Source organism: Aedes albopictus, chromosome 2, assembly GCF_035046485.1.
Source record: "Aedes albopictus strain Foshan chromosome 2, AalbF5, whole genome shotgun sequence".
Classification (NCBI taxonomy): domain Eukaryota; kingdom Metazoa; phylum Arthropoda; class Insecta; order Diptera; family Culicidae; genus Aedes; species Aedes albopictus.
In genome coordinates, this window is record NC_085137.1 from 263,420,347 (window position 1) to 263,439,972 (window position 19,626).

General features: G+C 41.8%; 2 protein-coding genes across 5 annotated transcripts in view; one reads left to right on the forward strand and one right to left on the reverse strand.

Annotated features, from left to right (window-relative positions):
• LOC109411550 (sodium/hydrogen exchanger 9B2) overlaps positions 1 to 4,050 on the reverse strand; it is a 113,829-nt gene extending 109,779 nt beyond the window's left edge. Inside the window, exon 1 of one of the 4 annotated variants that reach the window (XM_019685088.3) lies at positions 3,802 to 4,050. Coding sequence is in view for 1 of the 4 variants with exons in the window: in XM_062851709.1 (XP_062707693.1) it covers positions 3,118 to 3,149 (32 nt within the window). In the remaining 3 variants the exon portion in view is untranslated. Of the gene's footprint in view, positions 1 to 3,117; positions 3,368 to 3,426; positions 3,724 to 3,801 lie in introns of those variants that run through there. The other 3 variants (XM_062851710.1, XM_019685089.3, XM_062851709.1) reach the window with 3 other exon arrangements.
• A 10,574-nt stretch (positions 4,051 to 14,624) lies between these two features.
• Positions 14,625 to 17,093, forward strand: LOC109414272 (mucin-2-like). The gene has a single exon (XM_062848119.1). The coding sequence runs from the start codon at positions 14,625 to 14,627 to the stop codon at positions 17,091 to 17,093; it is 2,469 nt and encodes an 822-aa protein (XP_062704103.1).
• Positions 17,094 to 19,626: the final 2,533 nt, after the last annotated feature.

Here is a 19,626-nt window from a genome sequence, read left to right on the forward strand (position 1 = left end):
ATCTTTTCTTGTCATTATTTAGTTTAAAGAAGTAACGCTTTAACAAATGGCCGTCATGGCGATCAATTTTATGCGATCTAACGATACTTTATTAACAGAATATTTTTACTTTGTTCAATAAGAACGATCTCGCACGTATTGAGATTCGAAGGATGAACTACTATGTATCTAGGATAGGATGTGACAACAGAAATTCGCCTGCCTTGTTATTTTTTCGTTTGATTTTGTCGAAGATGAAAATCCAGTGGTGCCACTTTACTTTAATCCAAATCTTTCACACAAATTAATTTCAACGATTGAAATTTGGATGCATATTTCGCGCCGTATATCACTATTTACAATTGAAATAGCATAGCTTGCAAGTAAAATTGCTTTCAAATGAAAAGTTTTTTCATTTATAGTGAAATATATCAAAAAAATCAATTGATTTTGTACCAAAACAATGAATTCTATCAATGTTCAGACAAACGAGTCACTTTAGGATGATTTACATTTGAATGCCGACATATTTGAGTCGATTAAACTTGAATAGAAACATATAATTATTTTGAACTAGCAGTCCCGGTAAACGTCGTCCTGCCTGCCTACTCTGTTTTTTTACATCCGGTTTCATGAAGAAATGCGCCTCAAAATGGATTTTCAGATTTTCCTGTTTTTCTTGCCTTCCAGGTCACTTTTTCTAATTATTTTTTCGTACGAACACGTCGGAGCCCTAGCGGAATGCAACAGCGAAACAATCATGTCGATCTGTTGACCCGTTCCCGAGCCTATTCGTGACATACAAACACCATTCCATTTTTATTTAGGGTGGGGCGGGGCAAGATGGTCACCTAAGGATGGATCACCACAATTTTGTAAACACAAGTCGTTGATTTTGTTGATTTTCCGGTGCTAGTCTTTTTTACGGCTGGCTCGCAGGGCCTGACACCAACCCACTAACCCAGGGAGCTGGGCTTACCTTCCCGGAAGCTACGGGTTCTGCATTGGCATTTCCTCCAACTACAGTGCTAAATAGCTAGGCTCGAGCGCCAGTCTTCGCCAGTCTACAAATCGTATTGGTTTGTATTCGTCCGCTTATCTTTGATACACTAGTTAGCTATGCTTAAAGACGATAACAAGTTCATTAAATACAAAATATGATGTTTAACAAGCAGTTTTAAAAAGTGATCGATTTTGCGCCGTGAAAAAAGTGCGGGGCAAGATGGGTCACCTTTTAAGTAATCCAAATTTTCTCAACGAAAAACGTTAAAATATAAGATTTGTTCCGCATTCATATATGCTCCATATCCATACTGAGTAAACAAGAGCTACTAGTAAACATTTTATAAATTTATTTGGAATATAAAAAAAACTTTAAGAATTGAGTGGTCCTAAGGCGACTTAAAAATCGATGTTTTCACAAAAAAAATATCATAATTTTATGTTATAATTTTGAGCGTTCATTCCGCTTGATTGAAGTCATTTATGAGATAGTCTTGTAATAAAAAATAAATAAGTTTTGAATGCTCCAAAAATACGTTCAAAATTGAAGGTGACCCATCTTGCCCCGCGACCGTGGATATGGAGATTATATGGAATGTATCGCATAAAAAAAATGGCAAAAAACCATTTTATTTTTTATTTCCAATGAAAGTGAATAATTTTTCCATCAATGCCCCAAACTTTTGTATATTCACGCTGGTCATCTAACAAAATTATTAACATAATCAAAACATGAGTAATGCGCCCAAAAATGGCACTGACCCATCTTGCCCCGCGACCCATCTTGCCCCGCCCCACCCTATATAGATCAGGGGACTGTTATGGTCTTCTTGTTTTCTTACCCCGCATTAAAATTATGCTGCTGTGTTGAAAGATAGGTTGTCAGCTTGAGCCCTACGCTTGAGCCGCTGTTATGCTGGCTACGAAAACATTGCATTGGTGGGATAGGGATGCCAATTCCTTGATATAGATATTGGTATCACATGCTTAACCTGCAAACTAGCAACACAGCCAAACCAACAACAAAGCGATCTGATCGCAGCAAACGGTTATCATTTTCGACCACTCAGCGGCTGGTCTCCGTTTGACAGCAAAATGGTCTCATATCGGCTGATTACGTGACGCATCCTTATCCTAGCTATACACTCCCGTGCAAAGTTTGGGGTCACCCCCTCAAAAACATGGAAATGTTTTTCGGTCATATCTCAGTCATCTTTCATTCAATCCACTCGTTCTCAGGCTCTATCGAAAGATAATGAGTTAGATTTGATTCGTAGGTACTTTTCACAAACTTTATATGACATTTTTAGTACAAAAAGTTTACCTAAACTTACGTGTTTTTCCTAAATCTGAACAAAAATTGTTTTCAGTGTAATTCAAAATTGGGTCGACCAAATTTTTAAATTAAAGTTGCATTAGAACCCTATTTCTATCCTCTTTGAGAGCCATTCATTAGATTTTAGCGGAAAAAATCATAACATAATTTAAATTATCGAATTAAATTTACAAGTCACCGTGCAAAAGTTTGGGGTCACCTCTTAGGATGCTGCATCGTGCAAAAATTTGGGGTCACCTTCCAAATGAAGTCTGAGTCGGATTTTTGCTCTACGATATGAGGGCACGGTAAATGGGTACCCTAAAAATCAATGGTCTCCATTCACCGTGACCAATGTTGCTAAGTTGTTGTTAAGTAGAAAAAAAAATGAAAATTTGAAAATTCGTTTTTCTAAATAAATCTTGCAAGTTATTACTTAAAATGAATATAAACGATGCAAATTGACTTTGCTAGGTGGTTTTGATTATTTTCAAACAAAAGAAAAAAATCTTCTGATACACGGTGAATGGGTGCCTAGTAGGCACTGCCTACTACCACGGTGAATGGTGACCTACCACGGAATCAGGCGACCTTCCCATCCTCTACTAAATGTACTATATCATCAACTTGATCATCAATTTTTGTGAAAAATTTTCTATTTTTGTGGTAATTACTTTAATTCTAACCTATAATGAGGGCAATTAACGACAGCCTTTATTCGCCTCAAATTTTCTTAGATCCATGGTGAATGGTGACTTGACGGTATTTTGCATTGATAAATACAAAAGTTAAACTTTTTGATGATATGGTTTTTTACTTACTAACTCCTTGGAATGCGATTATCTATTATCATCTTTATTTCGAAAGAATAGTACTCAAGTACTCACAGTTTTGTTCTTCTAAATATCTTAAACATTTCACTTTCATGCAATATTATGTTTTTTTATTGAGTTAAAATATTAAGCGGCATCATTTCACCGGAGAATTGCAACAGCGACGTTTTCATATTCATTTTAGTAACACATTACACAAGTAAATATTTTCTCATGCACAGCTCATTTTCATAGTTCAATGATTGTTAATTCGATTCGTGAAATCATTGTTATGCTTCAAATTGCATAGATGCTCACATATACCACTAGAATTTCTCCGTCCAGCTGATTTATAATATGCTATCAAAGCAATACATATTTTCAGGTAAAACCAAACCAACGGCTTTATTGTTCGATTCAATCAGAATGGGATCCGCGTTGATACTTGGCCGGCACAAAACCAACTAGCCCTTCGCATATGCTACGGTTAACTTTCAGCGCGCAATTGAGACACTCAGCTGGTCACGTATCGTTTGAAATGAACGGCGTGTTTTAGATCACACAAGTATGCAAATACGCTATCATGATGGAGAATTGCTGCTAATGTTGAGCGCATTTGTATATGATAGTACGCACTAGATGGCATCTGCATTGTCGATGGCTACAAGGAAATCCATTTTGGATTTTACTTACGTTTCGGTTTTGCTTATTAATTTCAGCCACTCAAATCGGTTCAAGTATTCCTGTTTTCAGTGTCAATCAGATACAAAAAAAAAAAAAAAAAATAAACCGGAAGGAAGTGGTGACACACGAGCTTCACTGAACCTTTTCTTTAGTTGCCAACTCGTGCGAAAACTCGTCTGAAGCCAAGGAAATAGTAGAGCTGAATGTGAAACACTAACCGAAGGAATGGCACTGAATAAAATTTGAACTAGTATGTTATTCCACATTGCACACTTCTTTTATAGCTTCAATATAGTGTGCACGTTGTGCTAATGCTCAAAACAAATAAAGTTCGTGCTTCACAATACACGACATATACACCGTGGTCTTCATATCTGTGGAATCCATATCACTGTCGTTGTTATTGCTAACCATTTATTACAATCCTTTAAACTGTAAGATATTTGGACAATACGCTTACCACACATACCAATGATAAGCTATAAAATACATAAACTCATGTGAAGTCGCGTGGATCTGTTTTTCGGCTTATTGCTCTGAAGGTTTAATAGGTGTTAATTACGTCAGAAAATATGATTAGGACTTCCAAGTCAAGAATCATTCAACCATAACCTCACGTTTTCCTCTGGTGGCTGTTGGTAGAGCCATTTTCGCAAAACATTTTGTTTAGTAGGTGGGATTTTTTGAAATCTTCAAAAGGGTTGAACACAAAATCAATTGCGCCAATAGTCACTGTCGCACATCACGCTCGTGCTGCGCACACCAAGCGCAGTTGTTATTGAACAATGTGACCGCTCAAATGGATCGATGCATAAGTGCATAATATAGCTCGACGATGTAAACGGAAAAAGAACTCGTTTTCGTATTAATCACCTAGATAAATAAACTTGTGCATTGACCCATTTAGGGACACCATTCCTACTGTTCAGCAGGGTGCTCCTATTTTCATCCTACTGAAAACAGCGGATTGAATCGCTGTTTGTCTTGTTTGAAGTCAGCGTATCCAACATACACAAATGCACTGAAGTTCATTGCTTTATTTGTCAGGTCTGGACCTCCAAAATTGAAAAGTGGCAGCCTTCTTGGAAAGAGTGCACGTTGTTCTGCTAGAAAATTTCAAATAAACCGTAAAAAAAAAACAGTGGAAAACTATCCTACGAATTTGTAAAGAAAACCAGATTTGATCCACCTATGGTGAATAGAACCCTTCTTACACTTATTGAAATTATTGTCGTATTATTCGTATTCAACATATTTATTTTGTATGATTGTGCCTTTTTCATTCTTGAAAAAAAAATGGACATTTTGCATCTAGTATATTGGTTTCCTAAATAGCATCATTAACCATGGGCTAAACTACCAGAAATGCCAGGCGCCTCCTAGAATCTTGTACCGTCAAACGGGGTTACTTGCAACAGCGGTGTAACTTGCAACACGATGACAAACATTAAATGTGAACTATTTTTACATAATAATGAAAGCTAGTATGCTCCACCATTTCGGTTATCAAAATTATGTGTACCGAAGATCGTTTTAGTGGAAAAAAAAAATTTGTTTCTTTGTTTATTGTTTGGCTACACTGTTAATACGATTTGCTCATTTTATGCCATAAAAACAAGTATGACAATCGTGCTTTACCTCTCTCCTATAGTAAGTGCGATAAGTCTGATGACCTTTCTTGCAGTTAGGGTACATAATAGTAAGCTTAGCTAAACGATAAAAGTTTGATAAAGTTATCGACTAAGTAATGTAAAAAATCATTATCATATGCGACGACCACTATAGGGTAACTTGCAACAGTTGAAATTAACAAAACTTTCTATAATTTATTTTCATTTTACGATATTTCAAGTAGAAATAATTGAAATGGATCATTCAATAATTACGTATCGTGCTTATTTTGATGCATTACTTTAAACACCTCATTGAAGCAATATTAAAGTCGAAAAGGGCCCCACTACAATCAAATTGATGCCACATATTGCAGCACGTTGACAGCCATTGCTAAAGTAACATAAATGTATGTGCTGTACATTTGCATTTACACATGCTAAATACATTTGCATTTACACATGCTAAATTGGGGCAGCAGGGACGAAAGTCCTGGGGCCTGACGCACCCCCCGCTTGCGAGTCAGCCGCGTAGTCGCCGGCTAAGAATAGGACTACTAACCCCAATTCAAGGTGTCAAGCGACCCGTGCTGAGGAATGAGTGATCGAGGGGGCGAAAAAGATGCTCGATCTTTAACGGAGCCTGTGGGGTACCTGGGCACCCCCCACAGTAAGCTGTCCCTTACCGCGTAAATGCAGGGCTCTGCACAGTGGCGGGCCTCCATACAAAAGTCGGACAAAACCTCAAATGTTAACCGAAATTGCTAAAATTCACAGGTTATGATGATTTTAGTTCCCTAAATCTATTTCTGATATAGGACTTTTCATATATTTTGGTTTTACTATATTAGGGTGGTTCAAAATTTTGAAATCTGCTGATTATGAAAAGCATGTAAAAATAATCGATAATAAGCTATCACGATGTGCTTTCTGGACGTAGATTTTGATTAACCTTTTAATTTGGGGGTTCTTAAATCATGTATTGGTATTGAAATAAACTATAATTCAGTAACAAATTTTGAAAACGACGGATAATCAATGGTGTAGCATAGATTATACGTCGTTTTCAAAATTTGTTACTGAATTGTGTATTTGTTGCTGTTAGGGTAGACCAAAATCTACAAAACTACATAAATCATTAGAAAAAATCGTTTACCTACGTTTTTTTTTTCCAATGGATCAATTCAGATACACACCAATATTGGCTGACAAAACGTGATCTATTCTCAGGGACTGCCTATAGACCACATGACATTTTACGGTGGGTACACGGAGGTGTGTCAATGCAATCGTTATGGGGTCGGATAGTCTAATATAGTGAACTGCGTAAAATTTGAACTGATTTTTATCAATCTCGTTTCAACAACCTTAAATATGCTCTTCCGAGTTTGGGTTGTAAGGTACAACGATCTGTGCTATTACTTGTCGAAGCAACCGAACTACCCCATCTGTAATGAATACACAATTCATATCCGCAATATTGAAGGGAGTTTTTGATAAACGATCATCAGAGATCGGTAATCATATTGATGAACAGTAGAGTTCCAGCAAATATTTTCAAAATCTTTATCACTCTGTGTGTTCAGTAGAAATGTGTTAACCGAAACCGCATGAATAACATACAATAAAACTTCAAGTTTAAAAAACCAATATAAGGGGTTTCACTAAAGAGCGTAAAATGTTCGTTTCATAAAATTGCGATTAAAATATTCAAAGATTGCCTTGTTGATCGCAGTGTTGGGAATACTCACTTGGGAAAAATTATACTCACTTGCTTCTATCTCAGTCCAGAAGCATGCTATCAAAAAATGATGTTTGAAGGACTTTTAGGTTGCAGTTTAATCTAAAAGTTTGCCGAATAAAGTAAAGATCGCAGATGCATACCAAAACCGTCAGAGAGCCGTGAGCACAAGGTGAGTATGAATTACACGAATTTTACTCATTTCGTACTCACAGCTCTCTCACAACTTTGGTATGCGTCTGAGATCTTTACTTTATTCGGCAAACTTTTAGATTAAGCTACAATCTAAAAGTCCCTCAAACATCATTTTATGATAGCATGCTTCTGGACTGAGATAGAAGCAAGTGAGTATCACTCTTGCAAGTGAGCATTCTCAACACTGGTTGATCGCAACGTTTACGCAGAAAAATATTTAACGTAGCGTTTTACGCCGTTTAGTGAATTCCTTTTATATTTTATAGATGGTTGTTGCTTTGAACTGTAGCGATGTGCGCGTAGAAAAGAAACGCAAAGATGTCGACGAATTTGTGTCACTGTATATTGAATCTTCGATAGAAGTTCATAAAGAGATTGCTTCCAAGGTTGTTGGGCAATTCTAACGATTAAGATGAATCGAAGAAACGACCAGTTTAAGAAAATCAATGAGCAATGGTTCGTAGTTATTTTAACATGTTTTTCACGGTTGTTTTTGTCTTTCTTTTATTTTGAAGGTTAATATTTAGTTGTATCTGGTGAAGCAACATGTAGGTAGTGTCTAAGACCAAGCCCACTCATGGGCTCAATCAAGCGTTTTGACGGTAAGTAGAGCCCCGAACAAAGAAACGAACCGCACCGGTCGCTGCTAAGTAGGGCTCGAAAGCGAAAAGTTTACGTACGGTTCGTAGCAGGGCTTAGACCAAGCCCACTCGTGGGCTTAACACTACACACGCAACAGCACGTCGTCAACGATTTTTAATTTCGTTGTCCACCCATTTTCGCACCGGTCGTTCATTTCCATGTGAGTAAAATAATGATCGGTCGCCTTTCCGCACCGGTGGTCTCTATTCTATCCGTACCATCGGTTTTTTGCACTTCCGTAAATCATCGCAATAATTTGTTTATTTCTATGGTGATATTGCAAATCTTATTCAGTATAATAATCTGTGCTCATATTTTGAAAGAAGAGGTTTTGGATAAGACTGAAAATTGTTAGTAAAAATTGAACTCAAATAAATAATTCCCTTGGAGATTTGTACCAGTTTTGGTGCGCTTCAAGATATCATTTTCTCAATAATGTATGATTGTATATAATCCCGGAATTCAAGCAATCTTTTTTAAATTATATGTTTGTTGCTTACTGTATGACTAGTTGGTTGAATTTTTATCTAAAATAATATCCATCTCTTTGATATCCATGTTGCCTTTCTCGCAAGAAATTTATCTGAATTTGAGATTTTGAGCATCTTTTTTAATAATTAGGTTTATTGAATAATTACATCCCTTGCATTTCCAACACATTTATTACGTAGTTGTCTCCTTTACAACTTCGCGTAGGTCAAAATTCTTGAATCCTGGTCATAGTAGAAGCTGTCTTCTAACAGCCTGCGATAAGTTTGCGCAACCTTTTTTCATAAACGTGTATTTTAACATTAGCATGTAACATGTAACAGTATTTCCCCGAGTTTTATATTTTTAAAACAAGTACTGGGGTATCAGTTATCAATTGCAATTAAAAGATTAGATAATCTGAAACATTTTGGATAACTTTTTGTTTTTCATATAACCGAAAATCAGATTTTCATTTTGGGGTAACTTTGATAATGCCCTAAAACACATAAAATCTCAAAAAATAATCACAGATTGAAATCTTAGGAGTATGAACATTGTGGGGTATGAACAAAGCTGAGTAGCATTTCCCATGCGTGTATTTCCCCTAGCAAGCATCAGTGACAGCCAGCACCATGACGGGGTCGTCGTCAGTGTGATGCTGCCTCATTGACGAGTGGACTGTTGGCGGAGCAAGACGCCATCACCGTGAAGTTCCGTATTATGCCAAGTGATTCTACTGCAGTTTGCTAAGATGGCTGGGAACGGATTGTTCCAGTGAGTTGCCCGGTATTCACATTGGCGATCCTGCCAGGAGTGCATCATAATCAATAACAAGTTAATCATAAAATAGGTAGAATCACTTGGCATAAAAACAGTGAGAGAAAACAAATCGTTTTGGTGTGTGAAGTGTGTGGTGGTGCTGCAAACACAGTGAAGTGGGTGTTGCAATTCTGCGGTTCCGGACGAAAGCTAGAGCGCGGAAAGTTTTTGTCATGCCAACCGCGTTCTGTTTTAGCCTTGGTTCTAGCACAAACACATGAACAAAGGCGCGGTGACGTGGTTGATTTTTGTTGTCGACTGGTAGCACGCTGTGGATAGGTGGTCGGTCGATGATTACATGCATGTTTCTTCATGTTCTTGCTCGGCATGGATGGTCGCGCTTTCGTTGATTCCTCGGATCGTACATGCTCGTGTTGTCGCTCGGTTGAACGGTAAATGCAAACAGGTTGATATGCATGATGGTAGAGGTGTTTGACTATTGTGAATGTTGCCGTAAAATTCTCGTGGCGTTGGTTGGTTGGGTTGGTTTTTGCTCGGGTTTTTGGTTGGGCATATTAATGGCGTTTCGAACCGCCAAAAATTATTCTGCATAAAGAAAATGCAGGGACGTGTAATGAAAACCGTCCAAGGTAAAGGCGTTGTTGGATAACCGCCGACAATTTTTCTGCATAAGGAAAATGCAGGGACGTGTAATGAAAACCGTCCAAGGAAACGGCATTTTTGGATAACCGCCGAAAATTATTCTGCATAAAGAAAATGCAGGGACGTGTAGTGAAAACCGTCCAAGGTAAAGGCGCTGTTGGATAACCGCCGAAAATTTTTCTGCATAAGGAAAATGCAGGGACGTGTAATGAAAACCGTCCAAGGAAACGGCATTTTTGGATAACCGCCAAAAATTATTCTGCATAAAGAAAATGCAGGGACGTGTAATGAAAACCGTCCAAGGTCAAGGCGTTGTTGGATAACCACCGAAAAATTTTTTCTGCATAAGGAAAATACAGGGACGTGAAATGAAATCCGTCCAAGGAAATGTTATTGAAAAACTGCCGAAAATTGTTTGCATCAGGAAAATGCAGCGATGTGCAAAGAAACCCGTCTAAGGAAATGGCGTTGCATGATAACTGCCGAAAGCTGTGCGTGAGGAAAATGCAGGGACGTGTAATGAAAACCGCCCATAAAAATTGCATATCGTAAAACAGTTTAAAATTCGAAGTACGCAATGAAAACATATCTACTGAAAATATGTTGTAGAACCTCTTTTGAACTCGTTTTGTAGAATCTATTTTTGTATAATGAAGGACATTTGTGTGTTATATATGGTCCATCTGTACCATCACATTGAAGCATTGAAAATGGAGTTGTATGATATACGGAATCTTTAGTCTGATAAATCTCAAATTCGTTAATCTCTTGTTTTTTTTTTCTTTTTTGACAAATAATTCTTACAAAATATGTTCGTTTTCGTAGAATGCGTCGAATTTTCGCAATCGTAAATAACGATTGATTTGAGTGAGAGGAAAACAGGGCCGGCTACATAACGAGACGTGCGCTTGAAGGAGAGAAGACGCATCACCCAACTGCGTGTGTTGCAGTTATTTTTATTGGAGCTCGGCAAAACCCCATAGATGATTGGTTAGCATTGCAAGTTATCAATCATATGATATAGGTTCGATATTAACAAAAGTGAGTTTACTAAACAAAAAAGTAAATGTGGCCATTCGTCTTAATTCTTGTATCTTGAAGTGTATCTTGTTGCATTGGTGCCATAAGGATGAAGAGAACGAAATTGAGGGTTTGAGCGTAAAAATAACAAGCCTGCTAGTCGAAAACTTTTTTTTCGGAGAAGAGGGAGAATGTGGGGTATGAACAAAGCTGAGTAGCATTTCCCATGCGTGTAGGGTAACCAATATAATTTGGACCCCCATATATTTTGGACCCCCTGGGTCGTATTATCACAACTTACACAGGTTTAATGATGAGATGACGGCAAATTTTAGAATCATTCACTCAATATGATTGCTCTGCACGTGCTGCAATCATTTCCTCACTGGAAATATCCTTATTTGCCTTGAAATTAAATTTTGCCAATCTCGTCATCCGTGCGAGTGTCGCATCATGTTTACAAAAAGAGATTGCGGTGCTGAGGAAACTTACAGATGTAAACAAAAACGTTTATCATTCTAGCGCATTAAATTCGCAAAGTTCGTCTAATCAGCCTTTGTCAATCAAGTAATTAGGATGTGATCCAGCTTATTCAAGCGGCATAATCTTCCAAAATAGTTTCAAACGAGCTTAAACACCGGGTGTCCAAAATATATACCGAAGAGGGTCCAAAACATATTGGGGTGTCCAAAACAGTGAAAACTGATGCTTCAAAAATCAGTTATTTTCATCAAATTTTCAGCCAGAAATGACTTTTTGGGTATTTTTAACGCACAGTGGAGGCTTTTACGAATATACTAACATCATCATTATGTGTAAATACCCTCTGAATCTGTTTGATTTTGACTTAAAATCAAACTAATGTCCTCTAGGGGTCCAAAATTCAACCGTTACCCTATTTCCCCTAGCAAGCATCAGTGACAGCCAGCACCATGACGGGGTCGTCGTCAGTGTGATGCTGCCTCATTGACGAGTGGACTGTTGGCGGAGCAAGACGCCATCACCGTGAAGTTCCGTATTATGCCAAGTGATTCTACTGCAGTTTGCTAAGATGGCTGGGAACGGATTGTTCCAGTGAGTTGCCCGGTATTCACAAACATGATGAGAGAAGGCTTGTGGAATATATTAGATAGAATTAACATGCTATTCATGGTTAGTTTTCTTTTATTGGGTAGTTTTTTAATGTTTTATTAACAAATTTTGGACAACACACATTTATCTACATGAAATTACAAGGGCATTGCATACCTTAAGGCGTTTATCAATGTATGGAGATTAATATCCCAATTTACAGAATTGCTTCCATTTCGTAAAAACACACTTCGTTAAGAGATTCAAGGCCAGATTTGGAATCTACTATGATGAATCTGTCGAGAATAAGAGTCCATTCATTGAAAAAATAGCTGTAAAGAAGTCGTATAGCAGATTGTTTGAAGGGGTTGATAAATGACAAAAAAATCAACAATTTTTATTTTTTTTTTCCCAAAACGTTGTATATAAACTAGATTTTAATGAAAAAACGTCTAAGATGAACTATCATATGTATAGAATTGATTAACGTTTACCTTTTTCTTAACTGGTCGAAGGAATCATAGTTATAAGATAAATTACACAATGCCTGCCGCACTATCAAAGTTACCCGCATTATCAAAGATACCCCGTTTTACGGTACTGGTGTATGAATATTTTGTTGGAAGCAGATTCTTTGCGCTTGAAGTAGACTGCGTATTTGTGAAAGTACATAATGAGCCCACTCTCTTTTTTGGCACTTCATACAACATTTGTTGTATTTTAAAATCCAACACTTGCTTTTTATATAACGAGGAACCTACAATATCCTGCACACCGCCCATTTTAATTGATGAAACTTGGCAGCTCGACTTCAGTTTTTTAGATTTTTATCGGTATGATTAAAGTTTGTTTTTACAAAAAAAAATAACTGTAGTGTTTTTATGATATCTGAATTGAGTTAGGTACAGTCAAAGCATCTTTGAAAAATCATAACTACTCAAATCTAATCTTATACATACGCAGCCAGTACGCGGAATCACCCTGGAAAGCAATCGTGTTACTTTTCTTGTCAATATTGATGCTTGCAGCATATCAGGACACATACATCAAAGCGGCCAGGTCTATTGCGTTGTATTTACGCGCAAAGTGTTCTTCGAAATACTTGGAGTACAGAATATTTTCTTTCGGCAAGGTACTTCTCGAATTTACAGGGGAGGAAGGATGCGTATACCAAACGATCCAGATTACATGTTGATGAATATGTTTTAAATATATAAGAATGTGTATAATAGAGCTATGAATAAAAAATGTGTATTATTGGAAAAATCTCCCCTATTGTTGGGTTGTTTTTTATAGATCTAAATAATGTCGAACCTCCTATTCTATATGATCGGTGTTATTCACATGGGGTTGTCGCAGATTTTTTTTCTGCTTTCCCCTATTGTTTCTACAAGGGTGAAGTTACTCATTTCGCACACTTTCTTCCTAATGTCTCGTTTATTTAACTTATATTTTCAAATTTATATTTAATAAACCACCCACTGACGACCATTTTTTTTTTAAAAAAAGGAATCAAACCAAAACTCCTTTGCCTTTTTCGAAATATACACGACAAAACGAAACGCGAGGCACAGCTCTTTCAAAACGGGGGATCTCAGCCCGGAAAGTGGAGAAAGAAAATCTTGTGGTCACTTATTACCGTCAAATGGTATCTTTTCGGGTTAGAAAATACACACATCTTCATACCGGAATCTGCGACGGATGACGATAATTTTGGAACTTGTCGGAACGAACTTCGCGAGTTATTTATTTGGACATTTTTCTAAATGTGCGAAACCAAACTTTACTTGCAGCGTAGAAACCCAGGCTCAAGCATGTACGTGTTAAAAAAGCAAAACTCACTGAATCACTATACATTTCAAATATAAGTTTCGAAACGATCGGCCGAATCAAAAACTAAAAGTGCGATTATGAACAATCGTAACTATTTTAAGAGAAAATCAATACATTTTCGATATGCATGATCCTAAAATTGGCGAAGAAGGGAAAACTTTATTCAAAACATACTTAAGCAAAGCTTGTTGTTCGCGCCAACGCGAAGTGGTAACCATGAATGTGTTAGCCCCAATTTTCTTTACAACATGCCACGTCGTCCATCTGCCCATTCAAGTATCTCTTCCCGCCGAACATGATTGATCATGCCAGAAACCATCAACCGTCCTCGTGATCTATGTGCCAGCAGCAACCATCATCGTCAACGCCCGAACCAATCAGCATCTTGTATGCAAGGAATTTTCCTCCATCTCCAAAGCCGTCACCGTTGTGCATCCATCTCCTTCTACCTCATTCAGTGTGTTGAGTACGCTCGACACCGCCACCGCAAAGGAGTCAACTTTCAACCGCCGACGCGTACGCACCGAAATATCATTGATTCGCCCCCGACTTGTACAACCGAACCGATACGAATTACAATAGTTTTAGTTTAGTTAAGTTAAAACCCGTCTTTTTATTGTGTCAGTGGAAGCAAGGGTCTTACAGTCCACCCTTGAATCGAACTACCGGTCCCGAATCCGTTCACCCCGCAAAATCCCCGTTCCACGACGGAACATATGGTCCAAACGAGCCGGATCGAATCAGTGCCTGATGTGACAATAAAAGTCCGATTCGAAATCAAATCCGAAAGTGAGTCGCGCGCGTGTGAAGTGGTTCCCGCTCCGAAAATGGCCGATATTGCACGACTGCTTGTCCAACTTGGCCACGTTGAGGACGAAGTGAGAAAAGTGAAGAAGAACATTTGTGTAGATGGTGTTCTTCAGCCGAGTTTGGCACGAAGAATGCTGTACGAAGGAGAACTCCAGTGCCACTACAAGGAGTATCGACGAGTGTGTTTCGAGCTGTTGTCAACACTTCCACCCGAGAGGCACGATGAGCTCGACAAGGATGCCGCGCATTTTGAGGAGATGTACAAGGATGCATGTGTACTGGTGGAAAAGTTGTTCTATTCCTTCCCGTCTACCGGTGACATGCATCAAAACGACAGAACGTCATCCAGCTGCTTCACTGCGACGACTGTGTCACGCTGCCATACCCCTCCGATCCGAAGCCGATCAATGAATTCAACGACGGAACACCCCGTTCCGATTCTCGCTGAGACCGAAACGCCACGCACATCATTTCCAAACAGAATCAAGGTGAGTACGATTGTTGCCGACTCATTCCAGTACGAGAAGCCGCTACACGATGAAGATTCCACGAAGAACATGAATCCTCCGACGAGCCAGAAGGATTCACGTGTCGGCAACGAGCCGAACGAGTTTGTCGATAGCAAGACCGAAGACTCGAAGACGATAACGATCCCGATGCCAACCGGACTCGGTCCGGTACTGATGCCGTTTCGCCCACCTCCTGGATTCCATCCGACGCCTAAGCGGAACCCGATGCCAACCGGAATGCCTCCGGTGTCCCAGTGCCCAACCGGTGCCTCTCCGGTACCACAGCCGCTTCAGAGTGCGACCGGTTCTCAACCGGTATCCCAGCCGCTTCGACCCACGACCGGTTCCCTACCGGTATTTCATCCGCTCCAATGCAAGACCGATTCTCTTCCGACATCGCAGCAGTCCCGATGCGTGACCGGATCTTGTCCGGTGCTCCAGATCCCGTACGTGACCGAATCCTTTCCGACGTCGAAGCTTCCAACCCCGATGACCGGATTGCCTCCGGTGCAAGAGCAATACCCGTGTGCTGACGAACCAAATCCGAAGCGACCCGATGTAGCCGGAATTCCTCCGGTGTTGAAGCCATTCCTGTCGACTGTCGAAATTTCGCCGGTGACCACGCCGGCCCTGATGCCCATCGGTGCCAGCCCGGTGAAGAAGTCAGCCATTACGTCCGTCGATGCTCGTTCGGCGACCAAGCCGACCATGATGTCCGCCGGCCCCACTCCGGTGGCCAAACCGATCTCGCCGTCCGCTGGAGCCAGTCCAGTGGGCAGTTCCGCCCCGATGGTCGTCGGTTTTCATCCGATGGTCAAGCCGACCCCGATGTCTATTGGAACCAGTCCAGTAGGCAGTTCCGCCCAGAGGTCCACCGGTACTAATCCGGTGGTCATGCCGATCCCGATGTCCACTGGAACCAATTCAGTGGGCAGCTCCGACCTGAGGTTCACCGATGCCAATTCGGTGATCAAGTCCGCCCTGATAGCCGTCGGTACCCTTCCGATGGTCAAGCCAACGCCGATGTCCGCTGGAGGCAGTCCAGTGGGCAATTCCGCCCAGAGGTCCATCGGTACCAGTCCGGTGGTCACGCCGATCCCGATGTTCACTGGAACCAATCCAGTGGGCAACTCCGCCCTGAGGTTCACCGACGCTCGTTCGGTGATCAATTACGACCAGAGGTCCATCGGTACCAGTCCGGTGATCAAGCCAACCCTGAGGTCCGCCGGTGCCCTTTCGGTGGTCAATTCCGCCCCGATGTCTGTCGGTACCTTTCCGGCAGTCAAACCGACCTTGCCGCCCATCGAAGCCAATCCGCCTCCAAAGTCCACTGGAACGAGTCCAGTGGTGAAGCCGACCGTGATATCCACCGGAGCCAAACCGGAAGCCAAACCCTTCAACGACTCAGCCGGTCTCTGTCCGGTAGCCAAGCCATCCCCGAAGCCCAACGATCTCCGTTCGGTGACCCAGTCAAACCCGACGTCATCCAGCACTGTTGCAGTGAACCCGCCAGCCCCAACAATGAAGATCAACGAGACAAATCGAACGAAGAAGCGAACCCCACCGATAGCCGGAACCCGTCCGGCACGCAATCGAGTCCAGAGCAGGACACATCAAGTGCAAACCCCGAAGACTTCAGAAATCCGCCCGGCAACAAGTTGTGCCCTCATGCCCTCTGGAATCCGTCCGATCACGAGAACATCAACGAGGAAGCAGTGGATCGTGGTGGCCCTGAAGTTCGGTCAACCACCACTGGATCCGCCACCGGTCAACGCGACTGGTGTTTTCGAACAGCTTCATTCCGACACGCGGCCGAGGAAACCACCAGATGTACCTCCGAAGCAAATTCGACCCAGTGAAGCCATCGTGGAGCGTGTGTCCCGAACGCGTCCACCCAAAGACCCGATCAAGAGGCTGGTCAGCATTCTCCCACCTATTCTGGCCGGGGAGTATGTTCGCGCCAACGCGAAGTGGTAACCATGAATGTGTTAGCCCCAATTTTCTTTACAACATGCCACGTCGTCCATCTGCCCATTCAAGTATCTCTTCCCGCCGAACATGATTGATCATGCCAGAAACCATCAACCGTCCTCGTGATCTATGTGCCAGCAGCAACCATCATCGTCAACGCCCGAACCAATCAGCATCTTGTATGCAAGGAATTTTCCTCCATCTCCAAAGCCGTCACCGTTGTGCATCCATCTCCTTCTACCTCATTCAGTGTGTTGAGTACGCTCGACACCGCCACCGCAAAGGAGTCAACTTTCAACCGCCGACGCGTACGCACCGAAATATCATTGATTCGCCCCCGACTTGTACAACCGAACCGATACGAATTACAATAGTTTTAGTTTAGTTAAGTTAAAACCCGTCTTTTTATTGTGTCAGTGGAAGCAAGGGTCTTACAGTCCACCCTTGAATCGAACTACCGGTCCCGAATCCGTTCACCCCGCAAAATCCCCGTTCCACGACGGAACACTTGTCAATTTAAACCTATTATTTTTCTGCGTTTGTATTGTCACTCTATCACAATTGTATGCCAGACAATTTGTTGTGTTATTCGTGTAACGATCTATTATATTATTTGGTTGAAAATTTCAAAGCAGGTAAAAATAAAATTTTTGAATATTTGATGCAAACTAAAATAAATTTCTACCTATACAAAACAAGAAAATCATTCTCTAGAAACTATATACCGGGCAATAAATCCATACTCATGTTCTTTCGTCTCCTCTTTACGCTACCGAGAGAGCTAAACGCGAGAGAGCGCACGAGCCTACGGATAGAGACCGTACTTTGCGTGTCTCTATATTCTAAGCCCTGCTACGAACCGTACGTAAACTTTTCGCTTTCGAGCCCTACTTAGCAGCGACCGGTGCGGTTCGTTTCTTTGTTCGGGGCTCTACTTACCGTTAAAACGCTTGATTGAGCCCATGAGTGGGCTTGGTCTAAGAATAGGCAATTACCGATGGAACTTGGACCACCTGTTTACCTGTTTACCCACCAAGTTTACCTCGGTTATTCGACAACACTCGGTGTCGTATTAGCGGGGTAATACGGTGGCGTATTTTTCGTCGAAAAAAAATATCATGTTTTTTTGGGCTCATACCATTTTTGACAAATTTAGGCCCCATGAGGGACCACTTAGCCTTCAGATATGGACTTCAAATTTTGACACGATCATTTCTTAGCTAAAACGATCATTTTCCACTAACGAACTTATAACATTTCCAATTTTTGCAAAATAAGGGACGGCCTAGCGTGGGTGCTCCAGTCCACTTCTCGGCTAGCCAGCCGGTGGAGGTTATGGACGGAGCATGGTTGTTGAGGGCCGTCAACCGAGAATCCAAAGGACGGTCCGCAATAGAGGTGGCTGAGCAGCAGCTTGGCAAAATCATCGACTTTGTGTCCACTAAGTTGAATATAAGCAAGGACCTGAAAACGGCCTTGCTTCGACTTAGGGCGTCGATCGACGATGCCAAGCAGGAGTACCCGGCATTCGCGTTGCTGACTGCTGCAGCAGCGGAGCCTGCAAATGAGAAAGTGCCGAAGTTTACCCAAACGGAGGCCTTCTCCTTCGCAGGAAGTCCGAGTAAGGCGGAAGCGACTGCTCGCGACAAACGGAGCAAGCAATCGCAGAAGCGGGCGAGGCAACCGCGGGCGAGGAGCTGTCTGGCGGTGCCCGCAAGGCCAGGCGGATCATTACCCCGAAAGTCGGTAATAATGCCGGAAGGTCAGACCCCAGCCAGGGTTCCCGGAAAGCCGGGAAGGGTGAGCCTTAAAAGGCTGGCCCGTCTCGGAACGATGGGAACAAGGGGTTGCGACCGCTGGTGGGCCCTCAACAGCCACAGAGTAGGGCGATCCAAGGAGAGGACCCTCCTTGGACAAAGGTAGAGCGGAAGAGGAAGAAGAAGGCGAATCCGCATGTAGAAGTGCAGGACGCCAAGCCAAGGCGTAGGAGGGGAAGGCGCCAGGCGCGAGAAAGGCGACGCTATCGTCATCAAGACGGAACAGTCTAAGTACTCGGACGTTTTGAAGACGATGCGAAGCGACGCCTAGCTTGAGGGTCTTGGAGCCGACGTACGCAGTATTAGACGTACTCGTACGGGCGAGATGATCCTGGAGCTGAAGCGCCAGAAGGAACACAATGGCGCCGCCTATAAGAGGCTGACAGAAGAGGTCCTTGGTGAGGGTGTGCAGGTGAGGCTCTGACACATGAGGCGACTCTGAAGGTCAAGGACATTGATGTGATCACCAAAGTGGAAGAGCTCGGCACGGCACTGCGGCAACAGTGCGATGTGCAGGTGGCCGCCGCAGCCGTTAAGCTACGGAGAGTGCCAGCAGGGACACATATAGCTATGGTTCAGCTACCTGTGGCGGACGTCAAAAAGTCCGTTAAAGTAGGGAGCATAAAACTGGATTGGTGTGTATGTCACCTGACATTCCACGAGCCACCAGAGGTTTGCTTCAGGTGTCTGGAACCAGGACACAAGTCGTGGGACTGCAAAGG